The sequence below is a fragment of the Rhincodon typus genome, chromosome 20 (assembly GCF_021869965.1).
Source record: "Rhincodon typus isolate 14 chromosome 20, sRhiTyp1.1, whole genome shotgun sequence".
NCBI lineage: Eukaryota > Metazoa > Chordata > Chondrichthyes > Orectolobiformes > Rhincodontidae > Rhincodon > Rhincodon typus.
In genome coordinates, this window is record NC_063351.1 from 14,225,906 (window position 1) to 14,244,984 (window position 19,079).

Sequence of the window (19,079 nt, forward strand, 5' to 3'; positions counted from 1 at the left end):
GATTTATATCTGGAACACACCACCCTACACTTGCCTTTAAATAAGATAGAAGTTAGGGTCTAGGCTATCTCCTTGATATATTTGCAGGAGCTTTGGTCTGGTCCATAACACTTCCTTCTAGTCTACTAGTACTATTCCCTCTTATGATTATTATACATATTTGTAAAAATGCCTTTGCTAGTTCTCCTGTAACTGAAATATGTGCTTGTTGTCCATTGTGATTTTATTAAAATCTGTATCTTTTCTGAATTTTCTTTGTAATTTTAAAAGTATGTGTATCTTGGAGCAATGTTTAATTTGAGAGATTAGATAAATTTATCTAAAGAGATTACTCTATTCACAGATAAAAAAACTGAAGGAACTGCGTTCAATGCTCATGGAAAGAGATCCAAATGTTGCAGTAACAGTACGAAAACTGGTGATGGTATCTTTGTCGGAGGTCTTTAAAGACATCACGCCGTGCTACAGAATACGGCCTCTAACCGAAGCAGAGAAAGCTACAAAGGTACTGCTAAAATTGGATTAAAAGTTCCAAATAGTGCAACATTATACAATTTACTTTGTTGTGATGGCTGCGCTGCTATAAATTTGCAGATATTGATTTATTCAATTAATTAATTGGTATATATTTAGAATTGTCATGTAGTTTGTATCATGTGTGTCTGAATATCAATGTATCATGTATGCTCAGCGTTGTGTTATAGTTGAATCTCATTTGCCAGAATTTCATCCTTGTAAAAAAAGGAACCAATTGGTGTAAATTAAACAAAGCTAGGCCCATAATATAACTTACACAAGTAGAACATTCACTAATGGACAAACAGCAAGCAGAAAGAAACATTTCCCAATGAAGATTACCAAATCTTTATCAATATAAAACTGAAAAATTGGAGAAAGTAAACCAGTGACGTGACTTAAACATTTTGGAAGTTTTTTTCAGCAGCCATTTTGTTTTGTTAACTTGAAAAATAATGCTGAAAAGTAAGGCTGGTGTTGCAATGTGCAAAAATATTTCAGAAGTTTAAACATGTCGCCCAAAAAACTTGATCTTTTTCAAAATCTGTCCAACATATTTGCCTTTACAGAGGTTTTTCATCTCTCAGTTGCTTCTTTAAATTTTGCTCCTTTTTGGACATTTACTTCAGTCAACTAGAGCCTTCCCTCCCAATGTTTTTAGGTCTGTGCATATATGAAATTTTACATTTGAAATACAGAATGGACTGAAAGGAAAAGCTGTTAATCATGGAATCCCTACAGCGTGGAAGCAGGCCATTCGGCCCATCAAATTCACACTGACCCTCCAAAGAGCACCCCACCCAGACCCATCCTTGTAACCCTGCATTTCCCACAGCTAATTCACCTAGCCTGCACCTCCCTGGACACTATGGGCAATTTAACATGGCCAATCTCCTTACTTGTGCATCTTTGGACTGTGGGAAGAAACTACAGCACCTGGAGGAAACCAATGCAAACATGGGGAGAATGTGCAAACTCCACACAGACAGTAGCCAGAGGCTGGAATTGAACCCATGTTAACCACTGAGCCATTGTGCTGCCCTAATATCCAATTTAATGAATTAAACAGAAAGTGATTAAGTTAAAATATAGCTAAAAGATGGTTTGTGTGATTCAGGTTAAATATGTGCTTTTTTGATAAATGACTGACTGTAGCAGGTGTTTCTTCCATTGTTCAGGCCTTTATGAAACTACTTTTGTCACTTGCTTGTACAGTTGTTTAAAATACCTAAGAAGAGCAGGAGTGGGCAATTCAGCCCCTCAAGCCTGCTCTGCTGTTTAATACAATCATGATGATCTCATCTCAACCTCAACTCCACTTTCCTGCCTGCTCCCCATTGCCCTTTAATCTGTTACTAATTAAAAATCTATCTGTTCCTTAAATTTATTCACTATCCCAGTGTCCGCAGATTCAACAGATTTTAATTCCTTTTAGAAAGGTAATTCTTCTTGCTGTCTGCTTTAAATTTGCCGCCCTTAAGCCTAAAGCTGTTAGCTCTTGTTTGAAATGTACCCAGCTGACTTCAATGCTGGGGCTAGAGAAAGAGGGGTAGGCATCTTTTCAACGCAAATAGTGTTAATGACTTAGGCCAGTAAAGACTTTAGGCTTCTCTTCACCCGTGTTTGTGCAACCCATACTCCATGCTTGGGAATTTCAGGTTTGAGGTCAGAGATAATCCTGCAGCTGGGTTTCCCTGTTTATGTTATTAATATTTATAATTTGTTTCCTCATGCCCTAATGAATTCTTCTCGATACACTTCTGATCGGTATTCTATGAATAATGTTAAGGGAGAGCTTATGTTTTATTCCATTTGGTGACATTCTTATGACATTCTTTGTGATGCTTTGCTATGTGTAAATTTAGAACCTAATTTTTTTTTATTTTCATGTTATAGCTTTAGCTGTAAAGTTCTTTAAACATTTTGACTTCATGTTCTTATTTAAGCAAAGCATACTTGATACTTTGGCAAATGTACCAAATGATGCATGTAACATCGATTTGATACTACAACTTTTACAAAGATTTAGAAATTTAATGACGTGCTATCGACAGCTGACAGAAAGGAACAAAAGAGTCCAATATGGGTGTATTCTGCATTTCTCTACCCTCCGCTTCCAAATATTACTTGTGATTGAGTAGTTTTTAAATTAAAGCTCAACATCCACACTGCAATGGTTAGACCATAGAATCCTTACAGTGTGGAAGAGGCCACTCAGCCCATTGGGTCCGCACCGACCCTCCGAAAAGCATTTCACCCAGACCCAGCACCTCGCCTTATCCCTGTAAACTCCCATTTCCATGGCTAATCCACCTAGCCTGCATATCCCTGGACACCACAGGGCAATTTAATATGACCAATCCACCTAACCTGTACATCTTTAGACTTGGCAGATCCTCCTGAATCATAGTTCTGTACCTTCTAGCGGGGACATATAATCAGAAGTGGCATAAAGTTCAGCAAACTATCAATTTTGCTTTTTAAAAAAAACAAAACCCCCAACAGCTTCCATTACTAAAATACTTAAAATTCCAGTCTCTCACTCTCAGACCTTTCTATTAAAATGATGAGCATTAAGAAGTTATTCCAATGCATGAAGATGGAAAAGCAGCCTCAAGGTAGAAAGCCCTATTCAGATAATGATTCTGACATGTTGTGGCAGTCTTCCATTCATTTGAGTTCCCAAATCGTGTTTAGTTAATTTTGGATACAGTGTATAGGGAGCTGAAGTTCAAAAGTGTGCATACTTTTCAAATAACAGATTAAGAAGGAAGTTAATTTAAAAATAAATCTCATTTAGTTTGGCTTAGGGATTACTTGTTTATTTAAGTATTTGGTTCCTGAATTAAGGGTTTCAAAATACTGCGCTGGTGGTGTTTGTGAAACAATGAATTCTTTGCTGTTTTCGCCATCTAGTGCTGCAATATTTGTAGTGAATGTAGACACTATCCAGAGATCACTAGAACCTTTTCTAGATTCTAATTGACTGTTTAGCATGTGGTTTGTTGTGGGACCAGCAAAATCTAATCTGGAGAAATGCTCTACAATGTGAGATTGACTAACTGTATTGAAAGCTATGAATTAAATTTGCATAAATCTAATTGTAACTGCATGTACTATACAGATATATAAAATTCTTCCTGAACTCTAATTGAAATCTCTTCCAGGAAATTCAGGAACATTTCATAATACCTTGGTGTAGGCTTTTGATGGACTTTTTTGTTTCAGTGGCATTTAAATTTGTAATGTCTGGGAAGCCACGTTAATATAATTGAATAAGAACAAAAAAATGCTAGAAATATCAGCCACATCATTAGCAACTGTTTCTTCAGATGCTGATCAATGTGTTATTTATGTCTAGCATTTAGATACTTTATTATCAACATTCAGAGATGTTATAGACACCTCTGGAGCAGGTGGGACTTGAACTTTGCACTCCCAGTATAGAGGTAGGAGAACTACCACTGTGCCACAGAAGTCCTCTTTTATTCATTAATGGGGTCAGGATGTCACTAGCTGGGCTAACATTATTGCCCATCCTTAATTGCCACTTGAACATGGTCATTTTAGAGGGCAGTTAAGAGTGAGCCCCATTGCTGTGGGTCTGGAATCCCACACAGGTCAGACCAAGAAAGGATTTCCTTCCCGTTATTTCTCCAACAATGTCATATGACACTGACCTTAAAACTAGATACTTGAATTCAAAGTAGTCTGATTTTGTTATGTTGTTGCAGAGGGATTCATGTTCTTCAAGACACCAGGAAGAACTTCCTGTTTGTTTTTCAAAACAGTGTCATAGGATCCTTTAGCCCCACCTGAGAGGGTAGACAGGATCTCTGTTCAATGCCCCTCCAGATGACAGTAACTGCACTCCTTTGGTATTGCAGTGGAATGCCGGCTTTGATTTTTGTACTCAATCATTTGGAAGCTTGAAAGGTAACTTGCAGGTGATCATGTTCCAATATGCCTGCTGACTAAGTCCTTCTAAGTTGAAGTAGGGGGTCGGAAAGCGCTCTCAAAGAGAAGCGACTACAAAGCAACCTCATCTGGTGAGCATAATCATGATGTCTTCGGCTCGATTCATTCTGGACTGAAACTTATAAATGCCGTTTTGCCCAAATGACATTAGAAGCCTGAAACTCCTTCACCTTCTGTGAATGCTGGGTCAATTAAAGTTGTCAAAATGGAGATCAATGCTTGTTTTGTTAGGAAAAGGTGAAGGTATGGATCCACCTGATCTATTTGAATGAGCTGTATTGTACAATATCAACGACCTGAATAGCATATTTTTGCTTACATTCCAATGTGGCGGATGCTGATTTTTACATTCTTGTTGGACTTTAATTTTGGGCTTTTTTATTATAGTAGCTAGGAGGCTCATTTATTAATTTGAAACCAGTTGTGACTAAACAGAGAAATGTAGCATGGCGCAGTTACTACCAATTTGAGCAGGCTTTATGCTGTAAGCACAAGAAAGGCTCAGAGAGTTCATCACGTATTACAGTCGGTTGAGAATTGGAAGATCTGACAAGCTTGCAGTTGGCTGTTAAACTAATGCAGTAGTGTAGTGGTTATGGAGGTTGCATTTCATCCTTTGATATTGAAGAGTTTGCTGCCCTTCTGTAGGGAAAGCATCCTGGAAAGGTATGTGCAGTTAAAGATCACTGCCAACTAAAACATGTTGCACCATGTGAGATTGCCACCTACAGGGTCATGTCGTCACACAGGTCCCTTACATATGATTGCGAATGAGGAAGATCGCTGATATCAGAGGAAAAGTTCACTTGTATGTTTCTTGTTAGGAGCCATCAAGCAGGACATCAATCTGAGTTGGGTTTCTAGGGACATTGTTTCAAGCACTAAAACTATGAACACTTTGTACATTTCCTTTTTTAGAACTAGGTGGTGTCTCCCACCCATCCTCCTCCTCTAACCAAAAAAAAAGGTTCTGAGCGCTGATTTGGTAAGGCTACTAGTATGTTTTTTTTTAATTTGTCTGTTTGGGAATTCAGAACAGTGGGAATGGATGTTAGGGCAGTTGTATGCTCCTCCTGTAGAATGTGGGAGGTAAGGGTCACCACTAGTGTCCCCACTGACTTCATCTGCGGGAAGCGCACCCAACTCCAGCTCCTCGGAAACCGTGTCAGGGAACTGGAGCTGGAGCTGGATGAACTTCGGATCATTTGGAAGGCTGAGGGGGTAATTGAGAGGAGTTACGGGGAGATAGTCACACCTCAGGTACAGGAAAAAAGTAGATGGGTTACAGTCAGGGAACGGAAAGGGAAGGGCGGACAGTGCAGGGATCCCCTGTGGCCGTTCCCCTCAAAAACAAGTATACCGTTTTGGATACTGTTGGGGGGGACGACTTAACAGGGGTAAGCCATGGGGGTACAGGTCTCTGGCACAGAGTCTGTCCCTGTTGCTCAGAAGGGAAGAGGGGAGAGGAGGAGAGCATTAGTCACTGGGGACTCCATAGTTAGGGGGACAGATAGGAGATTCTGTGGGAACGAGAGAGACTCGCGGCTGGTGTGTTGCCTCCCAGGTGCCAGGCTCCGTGATGTCTCGGATCGTGTTTTCGGGATCCTTAAGGGGGAGGGGGAGCAGCTCCAAGTCGTGGTCCACATAGGCACCAACGACATAGGTAGGAAAAGGGATGGGGACGTAAGGCAGAAATTCAAGGAGCTAGGGTGGAAGCTTCGAGCTAGAACAAACAGAGTTGTTATCTCTGGCTTGTTACCCGTGCCACGTGCTAGCAAGGTGAGGAATAGGGAGAGAGAGCAGTTGAACACGTGGCTATAGGGATGGTGCAGGAGGGAGGGATTCAGATACCTGGATAATTGGGGCTCATTCTGGGGTAGGTGGGACCTCTACAAACGGGATGGTCTACACCTGAACCAGAGGGGTTCAAAATATCCTGGGGGGGATATTTGCTAATGCTCTTCGGGAGGGTTTAAACTAATTCAACAGGGGGGTGGGAACCTGAATTGTAGCTCCAGTGTACAGGAGGTTGAGAGTAGTGAGGTCATAAATAAGGTTTCAAGGTCGCAGGAGTGTACCGGCAGGCAGGAAGGTGGTTTGAAGTGTGTCTACTTCAATGCCAGGAGCATCCGGAATAAGGTGGGTGAACTTGCAGCATGGGTTGGTACCTGGGACTTCGATGTTGTGGCCATTTCGGAGACATGGATAGAGCAGGGACAGGAATGGTTGTTGCAGGTTCCGGGGTTGAGATGTTTCAGTAAGATCAGGGAAGGTGGTAAAAGAGGGGGAGGTGTGGCATTGTTAGTCAAGGACAGTATTATGGTGGCAGAAAGGACGTTTGATGACAACTCGTCTACTGAGGTAGTATGGGCTGAGGTTAGAACCAGGAAAGGAGAGGTCACCCTGTTGGGAGTTTTCTATAGGCCTCCGAAAAGTTCCAGAGATGTAGAGGAAAAGATTGCAAAGATGATTCTGGATAGGAGCGAAAGTAACAGGGTAGTTGTTATGGGGGACTTTAACTTTCCAAATATTGACTGGAAACGCTATAGTTCGAGTACTTCAGATGGGTCAGTTTTTGTCCAATGTGTGCAGGAGGGTTTCCTGACACAGTATGTAGATAGGCCAACAAGAGGCGAGGCCACATTGGATTTGGTACTGGGTAATGAACCAGGCCAGGTGTTAGATTTGGAGGTAGGTGAGCACTTTGGTGATAGTGGCCACAATTCGGTTACGTTTACTTTATCGATGGAAAGGGATCGGTATATAACGCAGGGCAAGAGTTACAGCTGGGGGAAAGGCAATTATGAGGCGATGAGGCAAGATTTAGGATGCATAGGATGGAGAAGGAAACTGCAGGGGCTGGGCACAATTGAAATGTGGAGCTTGTTCAAGGAACAGCTACTGCGTGTCCTTGAGAAGTATGTACCTGTCAGGCAGGGAGGAAGTGGTCGAGCGAGGGAACCGTGGTTTAGTAAAGAAGTTGAATCTCTTGTCAAGAGGAAGAAGGAGGCTTATGTAGAGATGAGGTGTGAAGGCTCAGTTAGGGCGCTTGAGAGTTACAAGTTAGCCAGGAAGGACCTAAAGAGAGAGCTAAGAAGAGCCAGGAGGGGACATGAGAAGTCTTTAGCAGGTAGGATCAAGGAAAACCCTAAAGCTTTCTATAGGTATGTCAGGAATAAAAGAATGACTAGAGTAAGATTGGGGCCGGTCAAGGTCAGTAGTGGGAAGTTGTGCGTGGAGTGCGAAGAGATAGGAGAGGTGCTAAATGAATATTTTTCGTCAGTATTCACACAGGAAAAAGACAATGTTGTCGAGGAGAATACTGAGATACAGTCTATTAGACTAGACGGGATTGAGGTTCATAAGGAGGAGGTGTTAGCAATTCTGGAAGGTGTGAAAATAGATAAGTCCCCTGGGCCGGATGGGATTTATCCTAGGATTCTCTGGGAAGCTAGAGAGGAGATTGCAGAGCCTTTGGCTTTGATCTTTATGTCGTCATTGTCTTCAGGAATAGTGCCAGAAGACTGGAGGATAGCAAATGTTGTCCCCTTGTTCAAGAAGGGGAGTAGAGACAACCCTGGTAATTATAGACCAGTGAGCCTTACTTCGGTTGTGGGTAAAGTGTTGGAAAGGATTATAAGAGATAGGATTTATAATCATCTAGACAGGAATAATTTGATTAGGGATAGTCAACACGGTTTTGTGAAGGGTAGGTCGTGCCTCACAAACCTTATTGAGTTCTTCGAGAAGGTGACCAAACAGGTGGATGAGGGTAAAGCGGTTGATGTGGTGTATTTGGATTTCAGTAAAGCGTTTGATAAGGTTCCCCATGGTAGGCTATTGCAGAAAATACGGAGGCATGGGATTGAGGGTGATTTAGCGGTTTGGATCAGAAATTGGCTAGCTGTAAGAAGACAGAGGGTGGTGGTTGATGGGAAATGTTCATCCTGGAGTTCAGTTACTAGTGGTGTACCTCAAGGATCTGTTTTGGGGCCACTGCTGTTTGTCATTTTTATAAATGACCTGGATGAGAGCGTAGAAGGATGGGTTAGTAAATTTGCGGATGACACCAAAGTTGGTGGAGTTGTGGATAGTGCGGAAGGATGTTGCAGGTTACAGAGGGACATAGATAAGCTGCAGAGCTGGGCTGAGAGATGGCAAATGGAGTTTAATGCGGAAAAGTGTGAGGTGATTCACTTTGGAAGGAATAACAGGAATACAGAGTACTGGGCTAATGGTAAGATTCTTGGTAGTGTGGATGAGCAGAAAGATCTCGGTGTCCATGTGCATAGATCACTGAAAGTTGCCACCCAGGTTGATAGCATTGTTAAGAAGGCGTACAGTATGTTAGGTTTTATTGGTAGAGGGATTGAGTTTCGGAGCCATGAGGTCATGTTGCAGCTGTACAAAACTCTGGTGCGGCCGCACTTGGAGTATTGCGTACAGTTCTGGTCGCCGCATTATAGGAAGGATGTGGAAGCATTGGAAAGGGTGCAGAGGAGATTTACCAGGATGTTGCCTGGTATGGAGGGAAGGTCTTATGAGGAAAGGCTGAGGGTCTTGAGGCTGTTTTCGTTAGAGAGAAGAAGGTTAAGAGGTGACTTGATAGAGACATACAAGATGATCAGAGGATTAGATAGGGTGGACAGTGGGAGCCTTTTTCCTCGGATGGTGATGGCTAGCACGAGGGGACATAGCTTTAAATTAAGGGGTGATAGATATAGGACAGATGTCAGAGGTAGGTTCTTTACTCAGAGAGTAGTAAGGGCGTGGAATGCCCTGCCTGCAAAAATAGTAGACTCGCCCACTTTAAGGGCATTTAAATGGTCATTGGATAAACATATGGATGATAATGGAATAGTTTAGGTTAGGTGGGCTTCAGATTGGTTTCACAGGTCGGCGCAACATCGAGGGCCGAAGGGCCTGTACTGCGCTGTAATGTTCTATGTTCTATGTTCTAGATGCTGTTAAGTTGTGGTTGACATGAAACATTGAACAATTGTTCAGGTCTTCAGCTATGGTCCTATGTATGGATAACCTGCCTTTAGAACACGAGGTATAAACAAGAGCAGACCATATAGCACATGGAGCCTGTGCTGCCATTCAGTCTGACTATGGCTGACCTTGGGCTTCAACTCCAATCAAACATTTATTGGAACGGCATTGTGTTGCTCACAGAGAAGATCTTGGAATAGATAGTGCTTGGAAGTAGGTCTCAGTTGTGCAAGGTATTGCAATGCTTCTAAGAACAGTATATAATATTCAGCAGATCATCTGTTAAGGAAAGACAATTTGAACAATTTGCCAGAGTTGCACAATGTGATGCAGTGGCATTTCAACTGTGAATGAAGTGAGGTGGCTGTCAAAACTGTTTGCATTAAGTGCACTAATGTGAAACTACAGTATCTTGATCCAAGCAAGTGACTAAATGCATTGATCCAATAAACAATATTGCCTAAAATACTCAAGTAATCACACTACTGCATTGACAGCTCTAAAGAATGTTCTAATGAATTGGCATTACTATGCAAATTCTTTCAGAGGATATGTTTGACAACAATTGAAGCTATGCATTTTGCCAAGGCCAAGATTAGTAAACTGAAGTCTCAGTATCTTGGTTAATGCGTTTGTTGGAGAAAAGAAAGTTTGGCTGTTGTAAACAATGATATTGACATTGCTGCAATCCTTCAATTTATTTAACTGCTACGTGACAACTCAGACAGCAGATTTCCAGAAGAGTTGTTGAAATGGCATGCATTCATTAGGCTACAATTGATTATAAATTTGGAAAAGAAAGATTTGTACGACTGATATTGAAATATTTCATTTTTAGACCAAACTTTGAAGGAAATGTGACCACAAAGATATTTGAACAATGTTCTGATTTCAAATATTTGGTTGTGGAAGAAATCAGGATGAGTTCCATTCAGACGTTCAGTGATTTGGTGGACACTGTCCTATCGCAGTTTCAGTGAATATCCATTCTTCCGGACATTTGTGTAACATTTCAGGCATCAAGTCCTGACAATCAGTGTAGATTTAGCCTAATGTACTCGATTAAGTCTAAATCTAGAAATAGATTGAAATCGATCACTTTAACAAGTAGTACATTTCATCTGGTCTAAGTATCAACCTGGATGTGGTCTTCAATCATTGGCTGACAAATAAAGGTAGATGTAAAAAACTTGCCAACAAAGGAGTGAAGAAATTACTGTTGTCCTATTTTGGTTGTGTGTTATACATGGCATAAGCAGCATCACCTCTGAATGGGTCCCCAGACTTTGGAGCTGAACAAACAATTTTGTTTGCTTCCGCAGATTGAATACTTGGAACTGTAAACTAATGTAAATACACACATGAATAAACAAATCGCCAAAATATTTCTGTATAACTTCTATTCAGTGGATGCTCTGGTTTGAATGTACCTCTAGGAGGCACCGCAAAAAATTAGAGGAAACATTGGGTGCAAAGTTCAGCCCTGATCAGGATTGCTCATACTCGTGGCACCAACAACCATTAAGATGCAGTTTGATATCTCTATAATCAGTTAACAGCTGAATACTGATAAAGGTGTGTTTCAGAAATTTTTTCTACTGGAACAAATGAAGGTGCAGGCATTGCAAATATACTATCTCTCACTAATTGAAGAGGGTGGCAGTTAGCTCAGTTGGCTGGATGGCTAGTTTGCAATGCAGAGTGGTGCCAACAAAGCGGGCTTAATTCCTGCACTGGCTGAGGTTATCATGAAGGACTCTCCTTCTCAAGCCCTCCCCTCACCTGAGGCATGGTGACCCTCTGATTAAGCCACCACTCGTGGTCTCTCTCGAATAAGAAAGCAGCCCAATGGTCTTGTAGGACTGTGGCAGTTTTACCCATAGATTACACTTGTGACTGTCTGATGGGTCGTATGACCTTAAACTGGCTTGGAAGGATTCATCGTGTTATCTTCATTTTGATACGTTCAAAGTCATAGAGTGTTTGTTATACATAATTTTGAATGTAACATCGTAAAGTGTCAAACTATAAGGAAAAAAAGTAAATAATTTCCCCTCATTTTTGATTGCCACCCCTTCAGATACAGTCCTCAACAATTGTCCTTGAATTGATCTGGGGAGATTCTGTTGAGTTCCTTACACCGTAACAGTGGAGATTATCTTGTTTCACTGCATTTATCTGTGACTTCAGCATTATTGCAGCAGTTAAAATACAGTCAGATAGATATAAATAACACTGGAGCGCTGGGGGAAAGAAATTGTAATTTATAAAAATGACGTATCTTTTATTTTCAGGTCAAAAAAGAAACCCAGCATCTGAGAGAATTTGAAGAAGGATTAGTATGTCAGTACAAATTTTACCTGGAAAATCTTGAACAGACTGTTAAAGGTATTTAATGCTTACGACACCGCAATCTGTGTTTCTTCAGAAAATTGCCTAAATTATTAATTATAGTTATGGCAAAGAGCGCCAGCCATGGCTCAGTTGATGGCATACACAGCTCTGAATTTCAAAGTTCCTGTTTCCAGGCTCCGTCTGCCTGCTAAACTGGATGGAAAAGAATCCCATGGCACTGTTTAAAAAAAGCGCGGGAAAGTTTGCTGAGCTTAAATTAGCTGCCATGTTTCCTACATTACCACAGTATCTTCAGAAAGTACTTCATCGTCAGTGAAATGCTTTGCAGTGTCTGGTTGTCATGAAAGTACTGTATAAATGCAACTCTTTCTTTTCTTTCAGAGATAGCTGCCAATGTCTTGTATATTGACAGAAAAATATCATGCCTAGCTGTACTTTCAGACTGACCAGACCAGAATCTTATCATATGGATCAAAATGAATATGTACATCATGTTTAATCAAACTGAAACTGAATGAGTTGCCATACTTACAATTAGTCCGTTGCATCATTAGTTAATCCTTTTTCAGCTGACGGACCCCTTTTCAAATTGTAGAGTTCTATCTGTAGAGAGTGTTTTAATAATGCTTTTAAGGTTCAAAGCAAGTAGCTATTCCATAAATAGATTGGTTTCCTTCCTTCCAGTTCTTCACACTCAGTCGAGCACAACTGAGTCTCAGGAATATTGTGGATATGTGCAAACTCAGCCCAGTTACTCCGTGTTATTAGTTAAGAAAGATACATTATTGTAGCATAGGTCTGGCTTAAATCGATACTAATAGCTTAACAGCAAAGAGTTTTGCACCTTTACCTCTCCACCCAAAATATATTGAAGACTCTGCTGAAAAATACAACAGCTGAGGTACTCCATACTATAAAGCAAAGTGTGTGTTCAGGATTAGGCAACCTATCAACTACTCATGCGGGACTGTCACGATCGTCAATATATACATAAATTAATATATATAAAATAGCCAGCTTGCAGCCTTTACTTCCTTCCCCTTGTATTTTTCTCTCACTCACTCTCCACCAGAGAGACTATTTTGTGGAAACGCTGTATAAATCTTCAGTCCATGGATTCCAATTTGAGAATTACTCCATTACATGACATGGAGAATCAAACTTGATAACAGTGATAGAGATGAGCCTGCATTTCTTGGTTTTCAAAGTTTGAGTACTGATTTTAAGGCAAAGGTTTTATGTATTATGCAATAAACATTCAGTCAAGGATTTGAAAATAATTGTCATCAGCTATAGAATATCAGTTCTGAATTCTGCACTTCTCATTAACCCATAAGAAAGAGGGAAAAGATACTGTAACAATAACTTGTATCACTGCCATGGCTTTTACATCTCTTGATCCTTTATATAGGAAAAGATGAATGCTGAGCATCAGTTGGAGTGTATATGAGATGATCCAAAGTGGCTCTCAAAATAGCTTACAATGCTTATGAAAAGAGGAGAGAACTTCCATATTAAGATAGTTCCTTACAAGTCCAAAAGCACTTCACAACTGATTAATTAGATTCGAAGTAAAGATGTTTTTGAGCAAGATGATCTAAATAACAAATAGATCAATGTCCAGTTAATCTGATTTAGGAGCATTTAGTTGAGGAATGAATGTTGACTCGGACTGTGGGAGCACTCCTCTTCAAATTGTGACCTGAAATTGTGATTGATTCTTTTACATCCACCAGTACAAGCAAGCAGGGTCCCAATGTCATCCAAAAGGCAGCAACTTATTTAAATGCCTATTTAGTAGCTTTGTTGGGTTTGAAGCTTAGTTCTGTATTAAACAGGACTTTGTGGTTATGTGCTGTTTGATTCAGGCTGAATCAGGAATGAAAAAAAGGGCAGAGCTAGAAGTGAAGGTTTGGACTTTTAGGTGGCAAATATGAGCTCTTTGGTCCTCCTAATGGTAATGAGAGGAAATTCTGGAAATGCCGCAAATTAGTGACTTGCAGGCATTCTAACAAAGATGCTGCAGTTGGTGACTTTACCTGATAGATCTGAGGTAAGTGGAATCCAGATGAGATTTGATCAGTGAGTTGTGTAAGTTGAGTACACAACTTGGGTGACAAGTGACCACACTTTAAAATACTTTGTGTTAACATGTTAAACCTGTTGTTTGGATGCAGTGAGTTGTACTTGCTGTCTTGCTATTCCAAAGTTGCAAGTGTTTGACCAGCCTTGATAATTTCCCAGTGGCTGAGAACATTTCCTTCAAAAGTAACACTGAGTATCCACAAGAAAAGGGAGTTTATGTAAGTGAAAGTTCCAGCTGACATTTGTTCATGGGATGTGGGCATCGCGGGTTATGCCAATGTCTGTTGCCCACGTGACACTTGAGAGTTTCATATTTTGCTGTAGATCTGGAGTCACAGGATGGAAATTTTTAATTCCTAAAGGACATAAGGAACATGATGTGCTTTTATGATAATTGACAGTGGTTGTTACATGGTTGCCATTAGGCTAGTTTTTAATTCCAGAATTACATTTTATTGAATTCCACTTCCTCCATCTTCCACGGTGGGATTCAAACCCGTGTCCCACAAAACATTAGCCCGGGGCTCTGAATTACTAGTCCAGTGACGTTACTGTTATGCCTTCTCCTCCCCTCTATAACTATAAAATTCAGATCTCTAGCATTCCGAACTCGATTCAGTAAAGGCCTCTCTTTAAATGGCGTGAGTGAGTGGACGACTTAACTGTTCAGTTACTGTTGGTAAAGTGTGCTGGTTTTAGATTATATCTGAGAACAAACTTTGTATCGTGTGATATTAGTCATTGTCGTAGAATTAGAATAGAGTGAAGGGTAGCATTAATAAAGGAAGCCAGCTGAATGTAGCCTTTATTGGCATTTAGCCATTTCTGAATTTAAACGTATTTTCTTTTTTTCTACACCCAGATTGGAAGCAGATGAAGAAAAAGAAGAGTGATGTTGTTTCATTAAAGGCGTACAAAGGCCTTGCAGAAGTGGCTGTAAAATGTCTTTGTGAACTATTAGTGGCTTTGCCTCATTTTAACTTCCACAACAACATTGCTGTGATGGTTGTACCACTTATGAACGATGCATCAAGAAAGGTAAATCTGTACTGTAATATTTGTTGAAGTCATGTGATGCATAATGGTTAAAGTTAAAAAAGTAAGCTGACATTGTCGTGAAGGCGAGTTTTCAGTGGGATTCTCAGCTCATTTGTTAGATCTTTAACAGAAGAAGCATGGAGATATGAGGAAAATGTCTTCCTGTGTTTCCACAGCTCTTCTGTTGAAATTACATGGGTAAATAAAAGAACCCAGTGGAAGTTCAATCCTTTTCTTAACGGTATGATGGAATGAATATCCCATTTTGACTTGTAAAATTCTGGGATGGGTTGTTTCATGTTTCTTTGAAATGATGTTTGACAGTGATATATCTTCAGATTTCAGAAATGTGTTGTGGAGCTGTGGAAAGACTTTTTAAGCAGGACAAGATTGGCCAGGCCTCCCTCACTGTGGTCAAAATAATTTCTGGTCTTGTTAAAAGTAGAAACTATGAGGTCAAACCGGAGGTAAGTTCTAATGGGGTTAAGTAATTAGAAGACTTTGGTATCATTTTGTGTACTGCATTCGTAACCTTGTGCTGTGTTCTGAATTGAAAGGACACAAACAGAAACGTAGGTTTGAATTTATCCAATCCTTTGACAGGTTCGCAGATACAGAAATAAGAATCTCGGTGAGCAAATATCCTATATATTTCTGCCATGGAAACTTCCCAAGATAGGACGGGGAAGTGCACCAGCTGTTTTTCAACAGACATAAGTAGCCAATTTCCAGTGTTAAGGCCTGAATGAAGGGCAGTTTTGCAACCTCAGCCATTTGGCCCACCACTGTGTGTGCTTGCTGCCAGCTCGAAAGGAGAGGACCTCTGCTGCTGCTAGCTGGGTGGTGGCATGTTGAAGTTAATGGTACTGTGCCTCACCTGTGTTTCATATACAAGTACCCCCAAATCCATTTGTGTCGCAGTTTTATGCAGTTTTTCTCATTTAAAAATGCTCTGTTCTTTTGTTTACCCATCTAAGATGAACAACTTCATATTTTCACATTATACTCCATTTGCCAACATATTGCTCACTAACTCAATCATCAGTATCTCTCTGTAAGCTGTTTGTATCCTTCTCGCAATTTGCCTTTCCATCTACTTGCTTTTGTCATCTGTGAAGTTGGCTACAGTACATTCGTTTACTTTCTCCAAATCATAAAAAAATTCATCATGCTGGGATTTGAACTCTTGTCATCATTAGCTCGAGGTTCTGGATTTCAAATGCAATGACGATACCACAACACTGCAGCCTTACCCTAAGAACAGAAAACGTTCAGGCTATAAACACAAATATAAAATTTACTTCGATTATAAACAAAACCATTTTAAACCTTCAGGTTATAATTTAAAAATAAAGGTGAACTTTTGATTTGTCAGATCAAACTCCAGTTCATCCAAACATACGGAATGAGATGGATATAAAAGAGAAGTGTACATATAACATTAAATTGACTAATTCTGGTGTCCTAAAGATTTACTGAAATCTTAATAATAGTCTTGACATTACCACTTCATATTTGCTGTGTAATTACTGCTAGACGCAGTCTGAAGATTTATACTTGTCATGAAGTTCTTCCTTATACAGGTACATTCTGTTCCAGTCTCTCAAATGGTTCATAACCCCAATGTTGATTTGTCCAACCTTAACTAAAATGTGTAAATTCAAACTATATTTTGTAAGTTACCGCAAGGCACTTATTAGGGCCCCGCAGTGAGAGAATGTTGTGGCTGCAGGTACAGAAGCGTGCTTAATTTACTTGTTACTTTTGCATTTCTTTCATCTCTTCAAAAACAGCTGAAAGATTCTCCATTTAGACCCTCAGGCAAATTGGGCAATATGTTAGTGTCAGTGAGTTTAGTTTAATGATGGACCCCAGACTGTACTATAAGCGCTGCTAATTTTCAGAATGTTTCTTTAATTTTAAGATTGCATTTTAAATGCTTGAATTGCAAACTTTCAGGCCTACATTACTTTGAGAATGTCAAGGGTATTGTGGTATGCTGTGCAGGCATAGGATTAGAATTATGAGGAGTAAATTATGGAATCATAAAATGGTTATAGCATAAAAGAGGTCATTGTGTCTCTGCTGGCTGTTTGTGAAAACAACTCACCCAGTCCTACTCCCCCGTCTTTCCCCTGTGGTCCTGCATTTTTTTCTTCAGCTAATTAACCATTCTCTTCTGAAAGTTCTTGAATCTGCCTGCTCCATGCAGTAAGGCACTGCATTTCTGATCCTAACCACTCACTGTGTAAAAAAAGTATTTTCCCATGTCACTTGATCGTTTGCTTTAATTTATGCTAGGATAATCTGAATATATTGTCTAATAAGTATTATGGGGTTGTTGCAGGCAAATTGAATTTGAAAGAATAAAAGTGACAACATCCAAGTTCTAAAGAGCTTAATTTGACATGATGTTTTAGAGTGCTGGTAATGAGATGTGTATGTATGCATTTATATTCACTACTTTGTTCAAATAATATCTGCATGGCAACATTAGAAGTTGCTTCATCTCGTCAGCTCAAGATGGAAAATTACTCAGTTACCATGGTTGCTCTCACTCTCCTTTAAAATATCTGGGAAAACAGGTTTTATGTCCATCTTCGTAGCCTTAATGGATATGGGAGGTGCACAGAAACAAATTGACAGAAATAATGAACTAAAGCTAAGCATAGTGAAATTTGGTTGGTTTGGGTGCTTTACTGTATCACACCATTCTTAATATGAGCTATGTTGATTCACTAGCAAGTAACATTATGATTCTAAAGTATACATATACATCAGTTTGTGGAGTTTGTTGTATGTGAGTATAACTTCTGCTTTCTAATATCCAAGTAAGGTCTTAGGAACCAAAATCAGAAATTGCTGGAAAAACTCAGCAGGTCTGGCAGGACCTGTGGAGAGAAAGCAGAGTTAACATTTCAGGTTCGGGGTTTTTGGGGAATCTGGGGTGTGACGGGAAAGAGGAGCCAGCAAAGGAGGAGACTTGTACACTTACTTAAGAGCCTGGAAAGAGAGGAGGGAGCCAACGGTGGAGTAAACTCGGGAATCAGAAACAGTGGGTCTAAAAGGGGTATTCTCAGGAAAAGCCATTAATTCATTGGTTGGTAAGTAACTGTTAATTTGAATACCTATTCTAAGTTGCTTGCAGATTAAAGATGTTAGAGAAATATTTTATAGATAAAAAACTAAAGGCCAGAAGGAAATTTAAAAATATGAATTAAAATTAATTTAATAATTTAGCAGTGCAGGGCCAAGCGATGTGTTGTATCTGCATAATGTGTAGAGGGGGTGGACTCCATTGTGATTCATAGTGACCACATCAAATATTGGTTGCCTGAGGTTGCCAGCTCAGAGTTGACGAGCTGGAGTCAGAGCTTTGAACAGTGCAACCACATAAAGGAGAGGGAGAGTTACATGGGGGCTTAGTTTCCAGGGGCAGTCACACCACATAGGTAAAGTACTCCAAATTTGAACAGTAGTCAGGGACAGGAAGGTGTGACTGTAAGTGAGGCAGATAGAAGGATCCTGAACTTAGCACTAGCTGAGCCTCAGCTCTTGACCTCGTGTAACAAGTGTCAGTAACTTGGTCCCTGAGTGGATGAGGGAAAGGACTGTAGGGAGGTTGGGCAAACTGACCACTGAACTGTGGTCTCGGAGGCCATTAAAGCAGAGGGTGCAAAAAGAGATCTGGAGGAGGACTCTATAACTGGAGGTACAGATAGCATCCTTTATAAGCAGGATCAAGAGTCCTGCATGGTATGTTGCCTGCCTGGTGCCAGCATAAGGGTCATCTCAAACCACCTTGAAAGGGTATTGGAGTGGGAGAGGGAGGATCCAGTTGTTGTGGTTCATGTTGGGACCAACAACATCACAAGAGTAGGCAAGAGGCCATGTTTGGGGAATATTGGGAATTAGGAACAAAATTTAATAACAGGACCTCAAGTTCTAATATTTGGATTATACCTGAGCTACATGCAAATTAGCGAAAAGATAAGAAAATTAGAGAAGTAAACACATGGCTAAAGGAGCTGTGCAGGAAAGAGGGGTTCCATTTCTTGGGAAACTGGCGTCAGTTTTGGGACAGGAATGAACTGTATTGGGACCAGCTCCAC

At 40.3% G+C, this 19,079-nt stretch overlaps 1 protein-coding gene across 1 annotated transcript in view; it reads left to right on the forward strand.

Moving 5' to 3' along the window:
- The window catches only part of noc3l (NOC3-like DNA replication regulator), a 49,114-nt gene that overhangs the window by 17,698 nt on the left and 12,337 nt on the right, over window positions 1–19,079 (forward strand). Inside the window, exons 7-10 of the mRNA XM_048608655.1 lie at window positions 344–505; window positions 11,784–11,877; window positions 14,792–14,967; window positions 15,306–15,434. Of these exons, the coding sequence (XP_048464612.1) occupies window positions 344–505; window positions 11,784–11,877; window positions 14,792–14,967; window positions 15,306–15,434 (561 nt within the window). The remainder of the gene's footprint in view (window positions 1–343; window positions 506–11,783; window positions 11,878–14,791; window positions 14,968–15,305; window positions 15,435–19,079) is intronic.